An 18,858-nucleotide genomic window follows, 5' to 3' on the forward strand; every position below is an offset into this window, starting at 1 on the left:
CAGAAGAAATAAGATTTTAATCTCTGTCAATATTACTAATTCATCAGCACATCTCCTGGAATTGATGTGAGCACTCAGTCTATACCAGACATGGAAGACTACAGAATTATTCATTCAGCAGAAAAACATCACTTGTTACTTAGGATACAAGGATAGAATTGGATGGATTATCTGTCTTCATGATTTTTAAGTTCTGCTTGTGTGGAGGGGTAGGCGGTATGTAGGTAGTAGTTGGGGGGAAGCCATAGAGTTGGCAGTTTGTTGCTGTTGTGGACATGGGAGGAATAAGCTTTAGTAAAGCCTTTTTGCGAAAACAGATTTCTTAAGTGAGTTTTGAAGATACTTTACCAAATGATAACATGGAAGTTAAAAGATGGTCCAGGCAGTGGGAAGAACCTATGAAAATCCTCCTACAATGGCCTGTATGCCCAAGTGTTAAAATTGTTCTACACAGGCCACCTTCCACTTAGCACCACTATGATGCTTGACCACTCTTATTCTAGACACAATCTCCAAAACTGAATCTAGTCACAAAGAGAGCGAAGGTCTATTCACCTATAACTTTCACAGCCTATACCAGCATTTCTAACTTGAATCCTATAACCTACCCAGAAAAACTCTCAGTAGCTGTTGGGAAGAAGAGGGTGTGAATCTGGGCAAATCATAAGACATGGTCTACACAGGGTGACTCAGTGCTATCTTCTCTGCAAAATGTTACTCAATGAGTCTTTTGAATTTGAATATTTGTGTTGTAACATGAAATAGTAGATAAATGATAGCTGTCAAGTTAACAAAATTAAGTAGACTGTGAATGTTGAGTTGTTCATTTCTCACATGTGTTCCAATGAAAAAAAAATTGTTAAAGTATTTTTAGGGAGATATAGGAATACCACTTGAGAGTATGCAGAGGAATTTGGTATAAAATATTTCACAGACTAAGACATTAATAAAAAAAACTGTTATTTCCTGCTCTGAAACTATTATGTGAAATAACATGTATAGGAGAGCAAAAGCTGCAGCCCCAAAATACATCTTTGGCAAAAGGTTGATTTCATGGGAGGGGTTCTGACAGTTGGGTGGAGGTTGTTTTTGAAAAAGACATTTACATGTAAACTTCTCTCTGTGAGGGTATCTCTCTCACTGTGCTGGGAAGACCTAATCTCTTTATCACTTTTCTGTGGAAAAGACAATTTAGATCTGCATACCTTTGCTTGATTACTTTGACTTTCTTAGCAAATTCCCTAACTGACCTCCCCTTTTCTTCCCTTAACATTTTTTTCTTTTTTTTTAAAAAAAAAAATTATTTATTTATGCATACAAGAACTGAGGTACAGGCCAGAGATGAGGGCGATGAGAGGACTCACCAGAGACAGAGTGGGGAACAGAACAGGTAGACTGACCAAAATACACTCCTGAGGGGAGCAGTGGGCAAGTCAGGAGAGGTGTGCTGCGCCATGTGGGTTGCTCCCTGGCTGGCTGGGGATCGAACTCGTGCTGCAGTGGCTGCTGATAGCTTCATAGATTGCCTCTTTTTTTTTATTACTATATTTTATTTTATATAATTCTTACATCCTTTTTTCATTTTTGCACAATGTATGCTTTTTCATTTTGGTTATATTCCCCATAAAATTCCCACCCCCTCATTTTGACCCTAATTCATTCTCTCCTCCCCCACCCACCCATAGTGCGTCTCTGGTTTATAGTTGCTTGTTGATTTTGATTTTTTCTTTATCATAATTAGTCTTTTTCCTGGTCCCTTATTTAGGTTTTCTAAATCCCTGCTATGAGTGCGACCATCCGGTATTTTTCTGTATGGAGATTCCTCAACCTATTAAAGATCGAGCTTCCATATGATCCAGCAATTCCATTCCTAGGTATTTACCCAAAGGACACAGAAACATTAATTCAAAAGGGCACCTGCACCCCTATATTAATAGCAGCACTATTTACAATAGCTAAGCTATGGAAACAACCCAAATGCCCAAAAATAGATGACTGGATCAAGAAGATGTGGCATATATACCCAATGGAATATTACTCAGCAATCAAAAAAGATAAACTCATAGGTTGCCTCTTAATCCCTTGTGCCACCAGCGAGGCCCTTAACACTTTTTTTTTTTTTAAACTAAGCTCTAAAAATGGCATCTAGAACCATGGGATGAATTGCTCAGTTTTGCTGGGCATCTCCCATATAGATGGTGCCCTTTGCAGTCATGAGGTATGTGTTTTATTAAATTTTATTTTATTTCTTTCCTCTTATCAATATGCTTGATGCATATTTGATTATTTACCAGCCTAGATGAAACCAGAGGGATATGGGATGATTCCCTTGTGCCCCAACACAATGCTAAATCCCTTTTCATAAATTATTCTATTTAATCTTTACAATAGACTTATAAAGTAGGTCCTAGTATCAAGAATCCCAGGGGCACCCCGGGACCCCCAAACTTGCACACTCTAAATGGGTTCTGCCATCAGCTGGATAAAGACAAAGTATACTCTTAGTGCATAAGATCTTCAGTAGAAAAGAACTTTAATTGAATTGTGTGCTTATAGAGAAAAAAAGATAGTTTCTCAATGAAACACCCAAAGTTACACATACCCTTATGGGTAAATACCCAGCCAAATAGGGTTGCCCCAAAGTGGGGCCACTGAAGCCCAAAATCTTGTGACAAGTTTCAGGTACCTTCTTGTGGGGAACCACAAGAAAGGGGCAGAAGGAACCAGGCAAATCTGGGATGAAAGAAGCAAAATCAGAGAACCAGTCAAGGTAATGGCTGCCATTGTCAGCCTCCCCATGGGTCTCTCACCCACATTTCTTTGAAATAGCACTACATTTCTCAACTCCATATATCTCCTTTCATGTTCTCCGAGTCCCTGATGTAAGTCCAAACTGGAGAAGCAAACAGGCCTTTCTTCACAAGTCTTTCTGCTCCATGAGCCTCCTCTTCCAAGTCTTTTCTCTCCAAGTTTTCTTCTTGCTGCTCAGTTCCACCCACATTAGGTGGTGCAGAGAACATTGAACCTCCCCTTTTATGGAGATTATACTCTAACACTAGAATGAGACCCATTTGATAGGTAAAGTTACAGAAAAGCTTTAAGGACTTGACCCAATTCCTTTAAGGAATTGACCCAAACTCATACAAGCAATAAATCTGTTTTTGAATCTAGGTAGTGTGATTTCAAAGTCCACAGGGTCAACTCTGTGCAATATACCTTGATTATAGATTTTAGATTTTTGTTTTACCTTTTATGACTTCCATGTAGAGTCAGGCTATGTCATAGGCTCATTTTGAGATTATGAAGCTTGCTCTGTGAAAATCCCTTATATTTTATGGCCAAAATGATGTGCCTCTATATAAATGTCAACAGTTTTATCTGTGCTAGACCCCCTATGGGAAACAGCTTATGTTGTCTACAATGCAATAAGGATTAGGTGTGTGTGTATATACTGTAGGTATATGTAGTATATTCATATGATGGTGCCCTTTGCAGCCATGAAAAGACAAATTTAAAAAATAAATTGGGAAATATATTTGAAATATGCAAGTCAGCTGAATGCAAGTAACTACAACATTAAATTTGGATAAAACTATATGGGTATGTATGCATACATACATATGGTGTAGCTTATGTGTATATATATGGGATTGCCTATATATATATTTTTTTTTCATGTTAGTGAGAGTGAAAGAAGAGATGAGAGAAAAGAGGAGGAAAAAATATGCCACAATAGTGATTAGTTAGAGATGTTTAGGGAGATTAATGAATATTTTCATTTTTTTCTATCTTCTATAATAAATTTATGTTTATTCAATCTAAAAAAACCTTTTTATTTTGTAAGTACCTCTGTTTCTAACTTTCAGGTAATTAAAATTTTGGTTGTAGAATGTAGCATAAAAGTAAGAGAATCATGCATGTATACACATTGTACTTGTGTTCCAGTGCTGCTATTCTATTTTATTTTTATATTAGGAGGATTTAAAGAAAACTTTATGTGTAAACATTATAAGCAGGCCTAGTGTTTATCTGGACCCATTTCTAAATGCTTTTAAGAGAAAATAATAATTCACATACTTTTATTCAAGCACCTAACGGTCTTTTCTTCATTGACATTTATCTGACATAGTAAGCAAAATGGTCATTTAGTCCCTATTTACAGAAGGATACATTAAGATAAAAGATGATTAGGGACTGCAAACTATTCTGTACTGAATGATGTGCTGCAGTGCAGTGTTAAATAGTTTTCTTCAATTTTGCATGGAGTCATGCTTCCTTCATGCACACTGCATTCTCAAAACTGTCTTTTCTTTAAATAATGCAGTGAAGAAATTAAATAATTAAAATTGCAGACAGAAAGTATAAAACAACCTTAAGCAGAAAGAAAAGGTTGAAAGGAAAGAAATTAACATTTTTAAAGAAAATCCTTGAAAACTTTAAAATACTATTTAAAGAGAAAACCCACATGAATGAAAAGTGAAGGGATAGGGGAAATAGTCATTCTTTGTTAAGCAGGAAATTAATGATCTTTGTTAATTGTCTCATTTGAGTGAGGCCTCTGGTATTATTGATTAGATTTCAGAGTTCCAAATAAATTTTAAATTACTTTATAAAACCACCAAGCTTCGTGCAAGAGCTTGAACTTATTGGAAAGATACTCTATTCTCTAGTACTTGTAGAAGGCAAAAGCTGCATCTTGAAGGACCTGTTGAACGATAAGATCTTTTTACAGGAAGGTTTGTGGTGTTTCATCTTCCTGCCCATACTGGTTTTCTCCATTCGTTGACTTTTTTAATTTAATGGATTTTAAATGTCTAAGGAAGTAGAGAACTTTCCCTGATCCAGTCATGAGCCTCATAGTTTGCCCAGAAGTTGACTTCAAGCTTAAGTGAAGACACAAAGTCAGTAAAGGTTCTCACTGGATGGAGGGGGATTATTTGGTACTTTTCAGCCTGGGAAGTTGGAGAACTTTGGTTAAAGCAGTAAAAAAAAAAAGTTATTCTTTTTTTTTTAAAAAAAGATTTATTTTTATTTATTTATTTAATTTATTTATACAAGCACTGGGTACAGTCAGAAGCGCAGGAGGGTGAGAGAATTCACCAGAGCCAGAGCCGGGAGCAGAGCAGGCAGAAGGACAGAAGTACACTGCTGAGGGGAACAGCGGGCGGCAGGGGAGGTCTGCGCGCCATGTGGGACCCTCCTCTGGTGGCCGGGGAGCAGCCCGGGATGGAACCAGCACTGCAGAGGCTGTGGGCAGCTTCGCAACCCAGCGCTCAACCGCTGCGCCACCGGGGAGGCCCAAAAATGTTATTCTTAAAATCTTAAGATTCCAAATAAATAGCTCTGAGAAGTGTACTAAATATTAGAATCACATGGTATTTTCCTTCTATTTAAACCCAACCACCAACCTTTCACATGTTTTATCTCAACCTGTATTTCCCCCATGAAATTGCTAGACCACTCTGGCAGCATCTTCATTCCCTTCTCCTTCTCTTTTAGTGTCAGCACTTACCATGGACAGTTCAACCAACTGAATAATAATGTTACAGCTCAAGAGTTTCAGCAAATGGTTTAAAGTTTTGTGAAATTGTGACTGCTCTATTAGTCATTGATCAAAGCACCTAACCCTGTGTTAAAAAAATTCAACCGAATAAAATTTAAAGAGCTTATTGGCTTTATTCAATGATTCATGAATCAGGCAGCTTTGAATTTAGCAGATAGAAGTTCTGAGGACCTGTACAAAATGAAACTCTTTGGGAGTTTCATTTTGGGAGCAGGAACAAGGAAGTTACACTTAGATTGAAAAAAAAGTGTGGGTTGGTTACTGCAAGGTTACTTGCCCTATAGGGTTTATCAGGCAGGTTACCTAACTAATGCTCGTCAGGTGATTCCTGGTTGGCTGGTTTAAGATTCCGTTTCTGGGAGAGCCGAAACTTAAGTCTCTCTTTGATGATGTGGGGATTAGTATGCAGGACTCCTTTTTGACCTGTTGTCTCTAACATTATAGTATTGACTGACTGGTGGAAGGATGGGCAGTTAGGGGCAGCAATATTGGGAGTCATGGCAGGAGATCTGGAGAATGTTGTCAGAGGTAAGGGCTGATCCAGTACATATTTATTGGCCTACTTCAAGCTTACTTGCCCAGGAGGGGATTCCAGCCAGACTTCACAATTACACTTTAATTTACGTGCCTCGTCCCTCTAGAGTTTGAGGCAGCAAACAATTCTTTAATTTTTGGAGTCTGAGAGACCCAAAGGATGTTAATTCATCCTAAGGAAAAAACATCTAAAACACATACAGCCTTTATTCATGAAGATATTCTCTGCAGTATTATTTATAACTATGAAAAATTGGAAACAATTTCAATGTTTTACAATAGAGTTTAGTAAATTATGACACATCAACCCAATGGAATATGGTCATTAAAATGATAATTACAAGAACCACAGAGACATATTTATAGTATATTTTATGTGAAAAATGCAGAATATAAAATGTGTTTGTAGTATGTTTATAACTTAATAAAGATAGGGTTGTTTTCAGAACAATACTAGGACAGAGTACATAAATATGAAAATAGCTGTTTCAGCAGTGGAAATATTACTATATTTCTCCTTTTTTCTAACTGTCCTAAATATTTTTCTGGTATTTATTTTTTATGAAGATTAGAGTAATGAAAGATAATGTGTGATGAACAGACAGATGGATTGGAAACAAAAAAGGGAAATATGGAAAGTAAAAAGGGGATGATAGATGCGGTGTTGTGCAACTATCCCAGGGCAGGTAGGTTCACCATCGGTTTTAAGAGTTTGAAAGAGAATTTTGGAGTCCTTGGCATCATCTTCATAGGTTTTAATAGTAAGCAGGGGAAACAAGCCAGCGGGGAGACAGCAACTTGAGCCCCTCGCATATCTTTCCACTTTTCCTCTGGGCTCTCTCTGGAGTTCTCTTGTGGTATTGGCTCTTCTGTAGTCACTCGTCCTCAAACAGCCATCCTCTCCCTGAATGATTCTGCCCTTATATCCCTGCCCTCCAGGTTCAGATGTGCCCACTTTACATGCCAGCACCATGCTCCAGGAGTCCACAATCAGGCCTGCATGCTCCGTGCCCACGCTCCTAAGAGCCTTCTGCATCACCACTTTCAAGGCCACAGGTGATAGCCACAGAGGCTAGTGGCACCAAAAGCCTGATGAATTCATTTATTCTACATGTGGGGTGATGAAATGAATTTTGCCATAAAGGGAAGGAGGCAGTCATTGCTGCTTCACTGGTGATGAGTTTTACTTGTGGTAATTACCACCACACACTTTTCATAAATCTTTTCTGTCATTCTCAAAGTTCTGATAATATGGTGTGTGTGGGGGGGGGGAGGGCATGTGCATATAGTAGGAGGACATGGTTATTTTAATAAGTTTTTTTTATAGTAAATCTTTTCTTTTTTCTTTTTTTTTCTTTTTTTTTCTTTAAACGTTTATCATTTTTTACATTGTTTGACCATATTTTCTTCCCCCCACCTCCTCAGATTGAGTCCCCATAGACTCTCCTTCCCCAAGGCACCTGTGCACCATCACCACAGTCCCCCATGCTGCTCCTCCCTCCCTCCCTCTCACCTCTCTCCCTCCCTCTCACCTCTCTCCCTCCTCCTCCCCTGCAGTATGTCTCTGGTTTATAATTGTCTGTTTTTGCTTTGTTGTGTTTTGTACTGTTATTATTTAATAATTTTTTGAAGCATAATTGATATAAGGGGTGGATCCAATTTTTAAAATGCATTTTAACCTTCAAGTAAGAATTTTTAATAATTGAACCACTTAGAAGATAAAGCTGCTAGTAGGAACATTAAGATGATTTTTACAAACGTGTCTATTATACTGAATTCCAACATGACTTCACAGTTGCTTCTCATAAACCTAGTGGAATTTTGTCCCAAGGAGCAGGAACAAGTTCAATTAATCACAGCTGTAGTTTGTAGGGCCTGGATAATTAGCAAGTGAAAAGAAGACTCCTAAATTCAATCAGAAAAGGAGCAAAGCAGTTTAGACACAAAATCATATGGCTGCATTCCCCCTAGAAACTTTTGGGGTAATGTTGATTTAAATATACACCTGAGAAGAGCTGAGAAATGATTGGACTTTGAGGTGAAGAGAAATGAGGAGATGAGATAACTGCTCCTTGATGACAAACTCGGAAAGTCTTGAAGGAAGGCCAAAAGCTTTGCATTTGCCAGTGTCTCTTCCTCAGTAGCAACACACAAGCTTGTCACAGTGCATGACTGACAAATGCATTGGACAGGCTTATCTTTGTAGAGATTTGCTGGAATTCTGGCATGGTGGGATGAGCACAAATACAGGAATCAGAAAACCTGAGTTCCAGTTCAAATCCCATTGTGCATTTCTGTGTCCAGCTGGAGAAATCATTTCCATATCTCTAAGGTGAATGATGATGACATCCTCGCTTATTCAGCATGTCACTATAAGGAGTAATATGATAAAATCTGAAGTACTTTGAACAGTCTGCACAAATGCTGTATCTGTGATCTATCAACAATAGTCATCAAGACCTCTCTGGGTAATTATTTATCCAAAGTGACAGGGTTTACTTTTACCATTACTATGTAGACTTGCCAATTTCCTCTTCTTTTGATCCAGATTTTTTTCAGGGAATTTTACTTTGAATCTGTAGAAAGGAAAAGGCTTGTTCCTGCCTAGACTCCATTTGGCAGAGAGTTTATCATTAAACATACAGAGGGCATGACTAACACAGGAGAAATTGCAGCTTTCTACCCAATGTAAGTAAATGGCTATTGGATAATAGAATATTGATTAGATAATTTGCTTCAGAGTCATTAGTTTTCACAAAGAACTGAACCACTTCTGGAACCTCAGATCTCTAAAATTATGAGACCCTATCTGGCAACACACACACACACATTTCCAAAAAGTACCTAGTGTATTAAATGCAAAATCAAATCTATGTGAATCCAATTCTTTCATCTAGACAATGGTGTGGCCTAGACTATTCCACTGACTTTAGGTGGTCAGCTTTTTACCTATAATTTTAACTTTGATTTTCCATTTAGCATCTAGTTTCCAGCTCCTTTGATCCTAGAAGTCTTAACTTCCATCATCCCTTAGTTGTTTTTTTTTTCTTCTAATAATGCTTAGCCCAGTTTTACAGAATGTCACTAAGTTTTGCACTGCTGACATTTTCTGCAAAATTCTTTTCATTTTTCATTTTGCTGCCCAAAATGTCAACATGCAAATATCCTATGAATTTGCCAACTTGTATCTGTATGGACACAAAAAATATGTGACAAAGACTAGCCAAAGAAATGATTAATGATACTGAATATATTGCCTGTTCTTTTTGCACAGGATTCAATCTAGGCTCACCTTTCACAGTTCATTATGCTACCAGATCTCAAAACAATGCTCTAATTTTTACTTTTAAATAAATAGCAGTATAGCAGTACTAGAAAACAATGTTCTCCTCTCTTAAACTCTAATTACGATGCACAGTATTTTCATAAAATTTGATCTCATCTTCACTCAGACAAGCAATATTTATCATTTCTGCATTCAATTTATATTATAGCTTAAGCAAGTCTATGAACAGGCTTTCACTGTTCATATTGGGAGAAAATTGAAGAAAGGAGCCTGCCTCAGGGTCTCCTCGCCAAAGATTTTGTGAACTCTTAGCTCTTGATATTTTAGGGAAGCCAACTAAGTCATAGGATTTAAAAGGGCAGCCCTCGCGAGAGTTCAAATCAGTTTATCTTTGTGCCATATCTGCTTTTGAGCCATGAGGAGAACTTATAAACACAGAGCCAGGGAAATATTACACTTTTTAAAATTGTAAAGCCCTGGAAGGCTTTCTGTTGCTCTGTATTGCAGTGATCTCAGAAAAAAAACAATGTTATCAATGAATTATTTGTAAAATTGGAGTTACTTTTTGAAAATACAATTCTGCTACCATTCTACATGCATAAAAGAATAGTAGGTTCTCATTGACATAAATCTGAACTATTTCTCTTCTAGTCAAATTATTGCAGTGAGGTTCAGCTCTGGAATATCTTGATCATAAACACCTTTGCCAGGCACATAAGTGTTAAAGGCAACAAAGAGGTCCAGTTTTTTTCATACATTACCAAAATCTAAAGTGGGGTTAGGGTAGGTGGGTAGGCAGATGCTGGAACAATCACTACACAAGGGCTGTGTGATAACTACATCCTGAATATGCCATGGGAAGAATGGAATTATGTTAATCACAGTGAGTGTGGAATGATTTAGATACAGTTTCTGGAAATGGGGAAATGTAATAAGCATAAAGGGTGTGCTCAAGCAAGATATTTATGAAAGGATTTTGTCTTCATTTACTCTGCTTCTACCAACAAGCAAAAGTCATACTGAATTTTGAATCACAGTGTATCACTTAGCACCAATGAATTAGAGCTACCACCTGGACTAAAAAAAGTTTTATTTCCTAGTGTCCATTTAACTTGGTCTCCCTGAGCAAGATCAAGCTATTGAGTCAATGATTATTAAATCCCTGATTTTCTGAGGGGCTTAAGAATAAAAGAGTTATTCTTTTTTAGGTACTCACTGTATTGATTTTATGAGTTGTATCCTAAAAATCCCATGAAGTTATGAACAGGTTTTAAAAACTTGTAGACTAATGAATGGATAAACGAAATGTGGAATATACATACAATGGGATGTCATTCAGCCTTAAAAAGGAAGGACATTTTGACTCACCCCACAACATAGATCAACTTTGAAGACATTAAGCTTATTGAAATAAACCAGCCACAGAGAGACAAATATTGCATGATTTCACTGCTGACTTGAAGTACGTGGAGTAGTCAGATTCCTAGAGATAGAAAGTAGAATGTCAGTTACCAAGTGGAAATGGGAGTTAGTGTTTAATGGAAATAGTTTCATTTGGGAAAGATGAAAAAGTTTTAAAGAGAGATGGCGCTGATGATTGCAAAGTAAATATCCTTTGTGCCACAGAAACTGTATACTTGAAAATGGTTACAATGGTAGCATTATGTATATTCAGCTACAATTTTTAAAATTATTTTTTAATCAAATTTATTTTCTTACATCCTGGTTAATTTTCAGACAGTATTTGATTTCTCCCCTAAGGTGTAGTCCCTGAAGTTCTTCCCCCACTATAACACCCATGCTCCATCACCACAATCCCTGTGATTTTCCCTCACCCTGTTTCGACTCCTTTCCCTCCTGCTTCCCTGTTGTATGCCTCAGATCTTGCAAGTGTTTTTCCCTGACCCTTTCTTTTGTTTCTCTATAGTCCACATTTAAGTGAAACGATCCAATATTTACCTTTTTCCTTCTGATTTATTTTGCTCAGCATAATCCTTTCTAGCTCCATCTATGTTGCTGCAAATGGCATAAATTTATCTTTTTTGATCAATGAGTAGTATTCCATTGTGATATATATACCACATTTTCTTGATCCATTCATCTGTTTTGGGACGTTTGGTTTGTTCCTGTAGCTTAGCTATTGTAAATAGTGCTACAATAAACAGAGGAGTGCAGGTTTCCTTTCCCATTAGTGTTTTTCTGTTCTTTAGGTAGATTCCTAGGAGCAGAATCACTTATTAACCACAATTTTATTTTATTTTTTAAGATTTATGTATTTATGTATATAAGAGCTGAGGTACAGGCCAGAGGTGTGGGGGTGGGTGGGTGAGAGGATTCACCAGAGACAGACCAGGGAACAGAACAGGCAGATCAACTGAAGTACACAGCTGAGGGGAGCAGCCGGGCAAGTCAGGAGAGGTCTGAAGGGCCATGTGGGTTTCTTCCTGGCCTGCCCTGGGATTGCTGCAGAGGCTGTGGACAGCTCCACATGTTGCTTTTTAACCCCTTGCGCCACCCGGGAGCCCCCCTAATCACAATTTTAAAATATTACTTTAAAAATCTTTTAAAAATTTAAAAAGCTTTAAAAAAGAAAGCCAATATGGTGAGGAAAAAAAAAAAAAAGTACAGAGACACTTCAAAAAGAAAAGTATTGACTCCTGAGGGAGGTCAGCGACCACTGACAAAAAGGTTTATTCCTTTTGGTAGACAAAGCTCCAACATTAGGCCTGTTGCTTTGATTTCTCACACCCTTTCTCTGCCTGTGTTTGCCTGAATTACAGTCTGAATTAAGGAGGGCGATATCACATCCATCCTGAGGGGCTACTGCTCTGGAATTAGAGATAGACAGTAGAGAGTGATGATCAAGGTCACCTTCTTCACATGTATCTGAAGGAACTCACTTCAAATCTTCATACTTTACTTCCAACTAGAAAGCTTTCTGCAAACCAACACTTGTCATTATAGTATTAAAATGTGCACAGAAGTTAATCAACTATGTCATTCTATGTGTATTTCAAACAGGTCAAATAAGAAGCTAAAGCTTCTGAAATCTGCAGGATGTTAATCACCTGTGAGGTCGCATATAAATATAGTACAATAAATATATAAAACCCCTAATTAGCTCTTGTCCCAGGATCATGTGTGTCGTGGATCATATTTTAAAGGGTGGTGGTGAGACAACTAAGGAAACTGAAATATTAACTCAAGTTTCCATTTTCTGGATTAAGTTTATTTTATTAACCTAGATATGTAAATTACATTAATTTTACTCCTTGTGTCCTAGTACACTATCATCTTTGGTCCATGTATGCTTTCATTATTTTATTTATATTATTCATCCACTTGTTAGCTTATTTTTCCACAATAGAATTATTGTCTTCCAAATTAGTTTTCTTACCCATGAAATAAAGAAGTTAGGTTCTGTTTTCTATGATCTCTTTCAGTTTTGATGTTCCTTGAAGAGAATAAGGTCTGAAATGTGTTTGGCTTGATGCTGTTTTGTAACTAGTGCTTAGTAAATGGTAGTTATTGCCACCATTTATTATTACTACGATTATTAAATTTGACAAATTTCCACTACTGAACCTGAATTTGATACACTGGAAAACTGATTAGAATCTCCAAGTTTATGGAGATTCACTGCCCACTCCTACTGGGCAGTGAAATTTCTAGTGCTGTTTTTCCTGCTTGGTCCCCTCCAAACTGTCAGTTACCAATTAATCATTGATTTACAGAATTTCAAATTAGAAGAGATGTTAAAAGTCAACTGCCAGCAAAGGATGTAGCAAAGGAAGAAATGAGTTATTTCATAAAGCAAACTCTTTTGCAGAGTTTCAAAATGGGTCCTTACAGAACTCTTGTTCACTTCTACTAAACTGCCTAGATTTCTGTTCATTGCATCTTATCAAGGTCTTATTTTAGAGCTGTGAGGGACCTTGACAGAGAGGCCCAGTGCTAGTGCGGCCTCATTATCAAGTAATATGTTGCTAAGTATAAGGCAGAGTAAAACTTAAAACTGCCGGTTTCCCGCCTCATGGAAAGTTATGGAGGGAGGTCAAGTCCAGCAGCTCTACTCTTCACATACAAAAAGGAAGCATTTACGCAACACTTGGATTTCAGCTTCTTTCCCAATGTTAGGAGTGGTTTTGCACGAATGGCGACTGTTCTATCTGTTCCTTGTCTCCCTTTGGTTACTGAAGAATCCATAATAGTGCTGAGATCACCTACAGAACTTAAGGTCTAGAAAGAAGTTGTTTTTACTGCAGCTGTTGATCCTTATCTGGAAGTACCATTTTGGCCAACTGGCTCTAATCAAGGAAGCTAATGAGTTCATTTAGGTAGATCCCAAACAGGAAGCAGGATGTGATGTGAATCAATGGGAGGGAGGTTTTTTTGGTATCATTTAAGTATAGGAATCACAGTCTTTGAGAATGCAGACATAGTTGTAGCGGATAATAATTGCAAAAGTGATAGACAATAAGGGGGATGAATCTACATTACTAGGTTTGATTTGACAGAGGAGTGGGGTTCCAAATATCTTTTTTATTGTTTTAAACAGGTTTTTCCCTTTTAAATACATATACAATGGAAGAATCTACCCTTTGAGTAAGCTAAACACTGGCATATGAACTGGTTTACAAAGTTGAAGAGTGGTTTGCCCATTTCCTACCTCATTTTCCAATTCTGTTTCATATTCAGTGCAATGAATGCTGTGTGTTTGTGCCAAGCAGGGCGCGCTAACAGAAAGCAAGAGTGTTAATGGAAAGAAGAAAAAATATCAATGAGCAATTTTGTCACTTTCTTGGAAACAACCCCCAAGTCTAGGGGGCCTGGTACTGTGATTCCTCTTCATTTCATTTAGATTTTGAAGTCCACAGGCAACATGGCTTTCAAAGAGAACTGTTTTATGTTGTCTTTGCAGTCCCAAACAATAATGGCCCCAAAATCCCAGGGAAACCCATGCCATGCTTCAAATTCGATGTGTGAAGTCCCTGTGTAGTCCTCACAGGGGTCATCCTCCTGTATGCTGATCATTCTCAAAACAGTCTCTCCCTCACACCTCTCAGAAAAACCCATAAGTCTGGAGGCAAGAAAGAGTGAGTATCCTCTGGAAGTGTATGGAGATTTGAATCTTGATTGGAGTCTTCCAATGCCATCTGAAACCCATCAGATTTTAAAGGAATAATCCAATGTCCCCATGGAGAGTTGCAGGTGGTCTGGGTAGCAATTAACAGTGATCAAATAGGGCCTCCCCGGTGGCGCAGCGGTTGAGCGCTGGGTTGCGAAGCTGCCCGTGACCTCTGCGGCGCCGGTTCGATCCCCGGCTGCTCCCCGGCCACCGGAGGAGGGTCCCACATGGCGTGCAGACCTCTCCTGCCGCCTGCTGCTCCCCTCAGCAGTGTACTTCGGTCCTTCTGCCTGCTCTGCACCCCGCTCTGGCTCTGGTGAATTCTCTCACCCTCCCGCACTTCTGACTGTACCCAGTGCATGTATAAACAAACAAACAAACAAGTAAAATAAATAAATAAAGCATGCCTCTATTAAAAAAAAAAACAAAAACAAACAAAAAAAAAAAACAGTGATAAAATAGACTATAAACATTCTGAAATCAGGTTGGGGAGGGAGGAAGAGATGTGTACAGACTGCCTGGCCTGCAACTAGACTGCCAAAACCCACACTTAGTATTTACACTTGTCCACCTATAAATAACTTTTACTCTGCAGTTATTCAGAGTCTGAAGTCCACCAGTCCTTTGTGCTCCAGTTCCTCCAGCTCCTCAACTGTCTCCAGTGCCAAGCATAATAATGCCTGACACATTCTAGGTGCTCAAAAGAGATGTAACCAATCGAATAAATGAGTGAAATACATTCCCTTCTGCAAGTGATTTCATTTTTGTGATCTATTACTTCAGTAATGTGGGGATGTTGCTTAATGCGTTTGTTTTGAAGATTATATAACATAGCAAACCTTCTATAATGTGTGAAGTATTTTAAAATGCTAATTTTTATGAGCTATGAATTAATCCTTACCAGTTTAATGAACTTTATGAATTCTGAATTTGCAGATCTGATTCCAGGCATGGGGTAAAAAACTGAAAAAGTGGAGCTTTGGTTGAAGAAAGATGTCCTGGCCCAAAGATATAGATGTGGTGAACTTGTCGATTTCAAAAACATTTCATCCATGCTTAAAAAGAAGGAGGGATGGGCAAAGAAGAGCAGAAATGTGGGAAGGAGTTAGGATTAGAGGGAGTACTTTTAAGATGACTTGAATCATTTCATTGAGGTTAATATTCTTTTCACAAGAAAACACAGTGTTCCCAAAAAGGCAGGGAGGTTGTCCAGGAAAAGAGGGTTAATTTCACCGTCAGCCTGCTGCAGTCACAGTGCACCAATCAGTAATGAAGGCGGCACAGCCACAAGTTTCATCTCAACTTCCTCTGTGGTCCTTTTTATATTGAAGTCCCTCGGTGTTATAGGGCCTTGCTTCTGAAAAGTTACCATTTTTTTTTCCCCCTGGTGGAAAAAAAAAGAAGACCTCATTAGACTGGATGCTACACATGAATGGAGTTCCACTTGGCTCAATATCCTCATCCACCTTTATATCAAATATTCGCAGAAACATCCTTCCTCAGCCCCACAGCTGGACTTCTACTCGCTGGTAGCACAGCCTAAAACCCGATGCACAGATTTCGAAAGTGGTCAGGCGGCAGATTTGGCTTGGGAGCCGCGGTGCTCGGCTTTTGCAAGAGTCGATGCGCCTTACCGTCTTGTGTGGCAGTTTCTCCCGGCAGCAGAAAGTGTAAAATAAACAGTCGAGGAAAGCAAGAAGCATTAACGAAGTGAAAATCTCGGATTATTTGTTTGGCAATGACACGCGAGTGACCTCCTTAAATACTTAGTAGTTTAAGGAGGTTCGGCGCGAGGATGAATGAATCTTGGGGCGCTTGACTCGCACTAGCGAGCAAATCTCTTTAGTCTTTGGCAAGTGACGGCAACTTAATAAAGACACAGGGGAGAAGAGGAGGAGGAAATAAGGAAAACCACAACGTGGGCGCTTTTTCAGGCCTTTGGAAAGATTCGCTTTTGGAGCCCGAGACCCTGAGGTTACAGCCTGGAGAACCCGGCGGCGCTAGGGCCTGCTGGACGCCAGGCAGCAGCAGTTTTCGGGAGGGCGGAGGTGGGAGGGAGGAGGGAGAATTGGGAAAAGGAGGGTTGTTAAGGGGGGCGGGGGGAGTCATTTATGCAGAGCAGGCGCTGCTGCCATTGCCACTCACACGCCTCTCGCGCGGCTCGGAGCCGGAGGGAGCGCTGGGAACTAGCGAGCGAGCGCTTGGAGTCCGGGCCAGCAGAGGGGGCGCCCGGCCGCTGCTTGCACCCGCGCCTCCGCCGCGCTCGGGGGCTCGGAGAGCCGAGAGGGCGAGTCGGTGAGTCCGACAGCCGAGACTGGCAAGCCCCGACTGGGGGAGGGCGCCCGCCCCACTCCGCCGCGCCTGGAACCCGAGCCGGGGAGCGCCCGCCGACCGCCCCACGGGCCGAGAGAGCAGGAACACAAGTCCCCGCAGCCCCAGGGATGGTCTAGGGGCCGGAGCTCGCCTCCCGCTGCCCATAGCCCAGGACTGCGAACCGCCGCGGCGGGGGGCTGCGCGCCCGGGCTGCCCAGGCCGGAGAAGTTAGTTGTGCGCGCCGCGGAGTGCGCCGAGCCAGCGAACAGGCGAGGGAGGCTGCAAAGCGCCGGGGCCATGGGCTGGGGGAACCGCTGTGGCTGCCCGGGACGGCTGGATCTGCTGTGCTTGCTGGCGCTGCTCGGGGGCTGCCTGCTCCCGGTGTGCCGGACGCGCGTCTACACCAACCACTGGGCAGTCAAAATTACCGGCGGCTTCCCGGAGGCCAACCGCATCGCCAGCAAATACGGATTCATCAATATAGGACAGGTAACAACACGCCGACTCGACCCTTGGCCCTGAAGCTGCCGGAGGAGGAGGAGGGGCGCCCCCCACCACCTCGCGTTTCTTGTCCCCCTCCTCGTCAGTTTCCCCCCTCCCCCTCTTCCAGATGTGCTCTGGCAGCTGTTGCCCTCTCTGTCTCTCTCAGTCTCTGCCTCTATCTCTGTCTCCCTCTGTATCTCTCTCTGTCTCTTACACGCGCGCGCGCGCGCACACACACACACGCACACGCACACGCACACACCGCTCCCCAAAGTTGCTGGGGTTTGTGTTTTACTTATGTTTTGTTTTGGTTTTGCAAGCCACGAGGGACAGGTAGGGTCTGTGGAAAAAGCCAGAGTGTGCCTGCCCCCGCGGTGGTTCCAGATCCAATCTGACCTAACGAGGAAAGTGCTGATCACTTGAGCTCTCTGGGGGTGTAGGGGGTGAGTGCGCACCTGGTGCCAGCTTCTTAAGGTTTCTGAGTGCGGGGATAGGAGGGAGGCGAAGGAAAAGCCTTTCCTGCTTGGTCTTGAATTTAGCCCAGAAAGAAGTTTTCTTTGGGGCTAAAGAACCCTGGGGCGCTGGGAGCGCAGAAGGCGTGGGGAGTTGGGTGGAAGGAGGGCAGAGGAGGCTGGGACCCCGCATGAGCGCAGCTTTTGGGGGAGACCTCTCGGCTTCTGTTCTCGCGCGTGATCTGAGAGGGGATTCCGGAGGCGGAGAGGGGGTGGGTAAGAGGGGAAGCTAGGAAACTTCCAAGACCCGCTAACCCAATTCTGCTCTGGGGAAACCGCGAATTTTCTCCCGGGAGAGACGTGTGGGGTCCGGAGGCGGCTCCCGGGGGCAAGAGTTGGGCGGGCCGCGGCGCACAAGGTTTTTGTGGGCTACAGAACTTTCAGTAGGGCTAATCTACCAGGTGAAAAATGCCAATAAATTGAGTGCTATGGGGATGACAGAAAGCGCAACAGATTTGGAAGCATCACTGGGCTAAATGGTCTTGGCTTCTTCGATCTCTGCGATGATTGTGTAAACGAGCCCTTGAAAGGGCACCCCTGCACCCCATAACCAAACCCCTACCGTATGCTTCCTCGGCCTAGCGGGACATGGAGGGTGGGGGGTTGGCCAGACTCTGGCGTTGCTCTGTCGAGGGTGGGAGGTGATGGGTTGCCCTCACTGCACGTCGCTTTGGTATCTGTTCGGAATGCGCGTGCCCTGCTTGCCCAGCCGGGGTGAAGGGATAGTAAAGTGCCGGCTGGTGCCGCTGGAGTAAGAGAGCATAGATGGCTTCTAATGCTGTTGAGCTCCACATCCAGGAGCTCAAGCCAGGCAGTGCTCACCCTCCTGGGGAGCGGCTGTTGCCACTTAAGGAAAGAATTGGGGAGTACTGTAGGGTTCAGAGGCGAGGAGCCTCGAGGATATGTTCCAGAGAAGGGAGTCCTGTGCAGGACTGAGACCAGGAGAAGGGTACCATCTGCAGCATGCATGCACACAGCAGGCGGGAAGTAAGGGAAGCCAGCCAGATTTTGTTGTCTGAGTACCTGTCAGAGAGTTCCA

The 18,858-nt window shown here is 41.4% G+C and overlaps 1 protein-coding gene and 1 pseudogene across 3 annotated transcripts in view; both read left to right on the top strand.

The window, feature by feature from the left end:
• LOC119231398 (proteasome subunit alpha type-4-like) overlaps positions 1-16,190 on the top strand; it is a 41,493-nt pseudogene extending 25,303 nt beyond the window's left edge.
• A 462-nt stretch (positions 16,191-16,652) lies between these two features.
• PCSK5 (proprotein convertase subtilisin/kexin type 5) overlaps positions 16,653-18,858 on the top strand; it is a 417,590-nt gene continuing 415,384 nt past the window's right edge. For 2 of the 3 annotated variants that reach the window (XM_037495353.2, XM_037495354.2), the window contains exon 1: positions 16,653-17,313. In XM_037495353.2, the coding sequence (XP_037351250.1) occupies positions 17,122-17,313 (192 nt within the window). In that variant the 5' untranslated portion in view covers positions 16,653-17,121. The remainder of the gene's footprint in view (positions 17,314-18,858) is intronic. The other variant, XM_037495352.2, reaches the window with a different exon arrangement.

The sequence above is a fragment of the Talpa occidentalis genome, unplaced genomic scaffold (genome assembly GCF_014898055.3).
Source record: "Talpa occidentalis isolate TD23 unplaced genomic scaffold, MPIMG_talOcc4v2.1 talOcc4.7, whole genome shotgun sequence".
NCBI classification, from domain to species: Eukaryota; Metazoa; Chordata; class Mammalia; order Eulipotyphla; family Talpidae; genus Talpa; species Talpa occidentalis.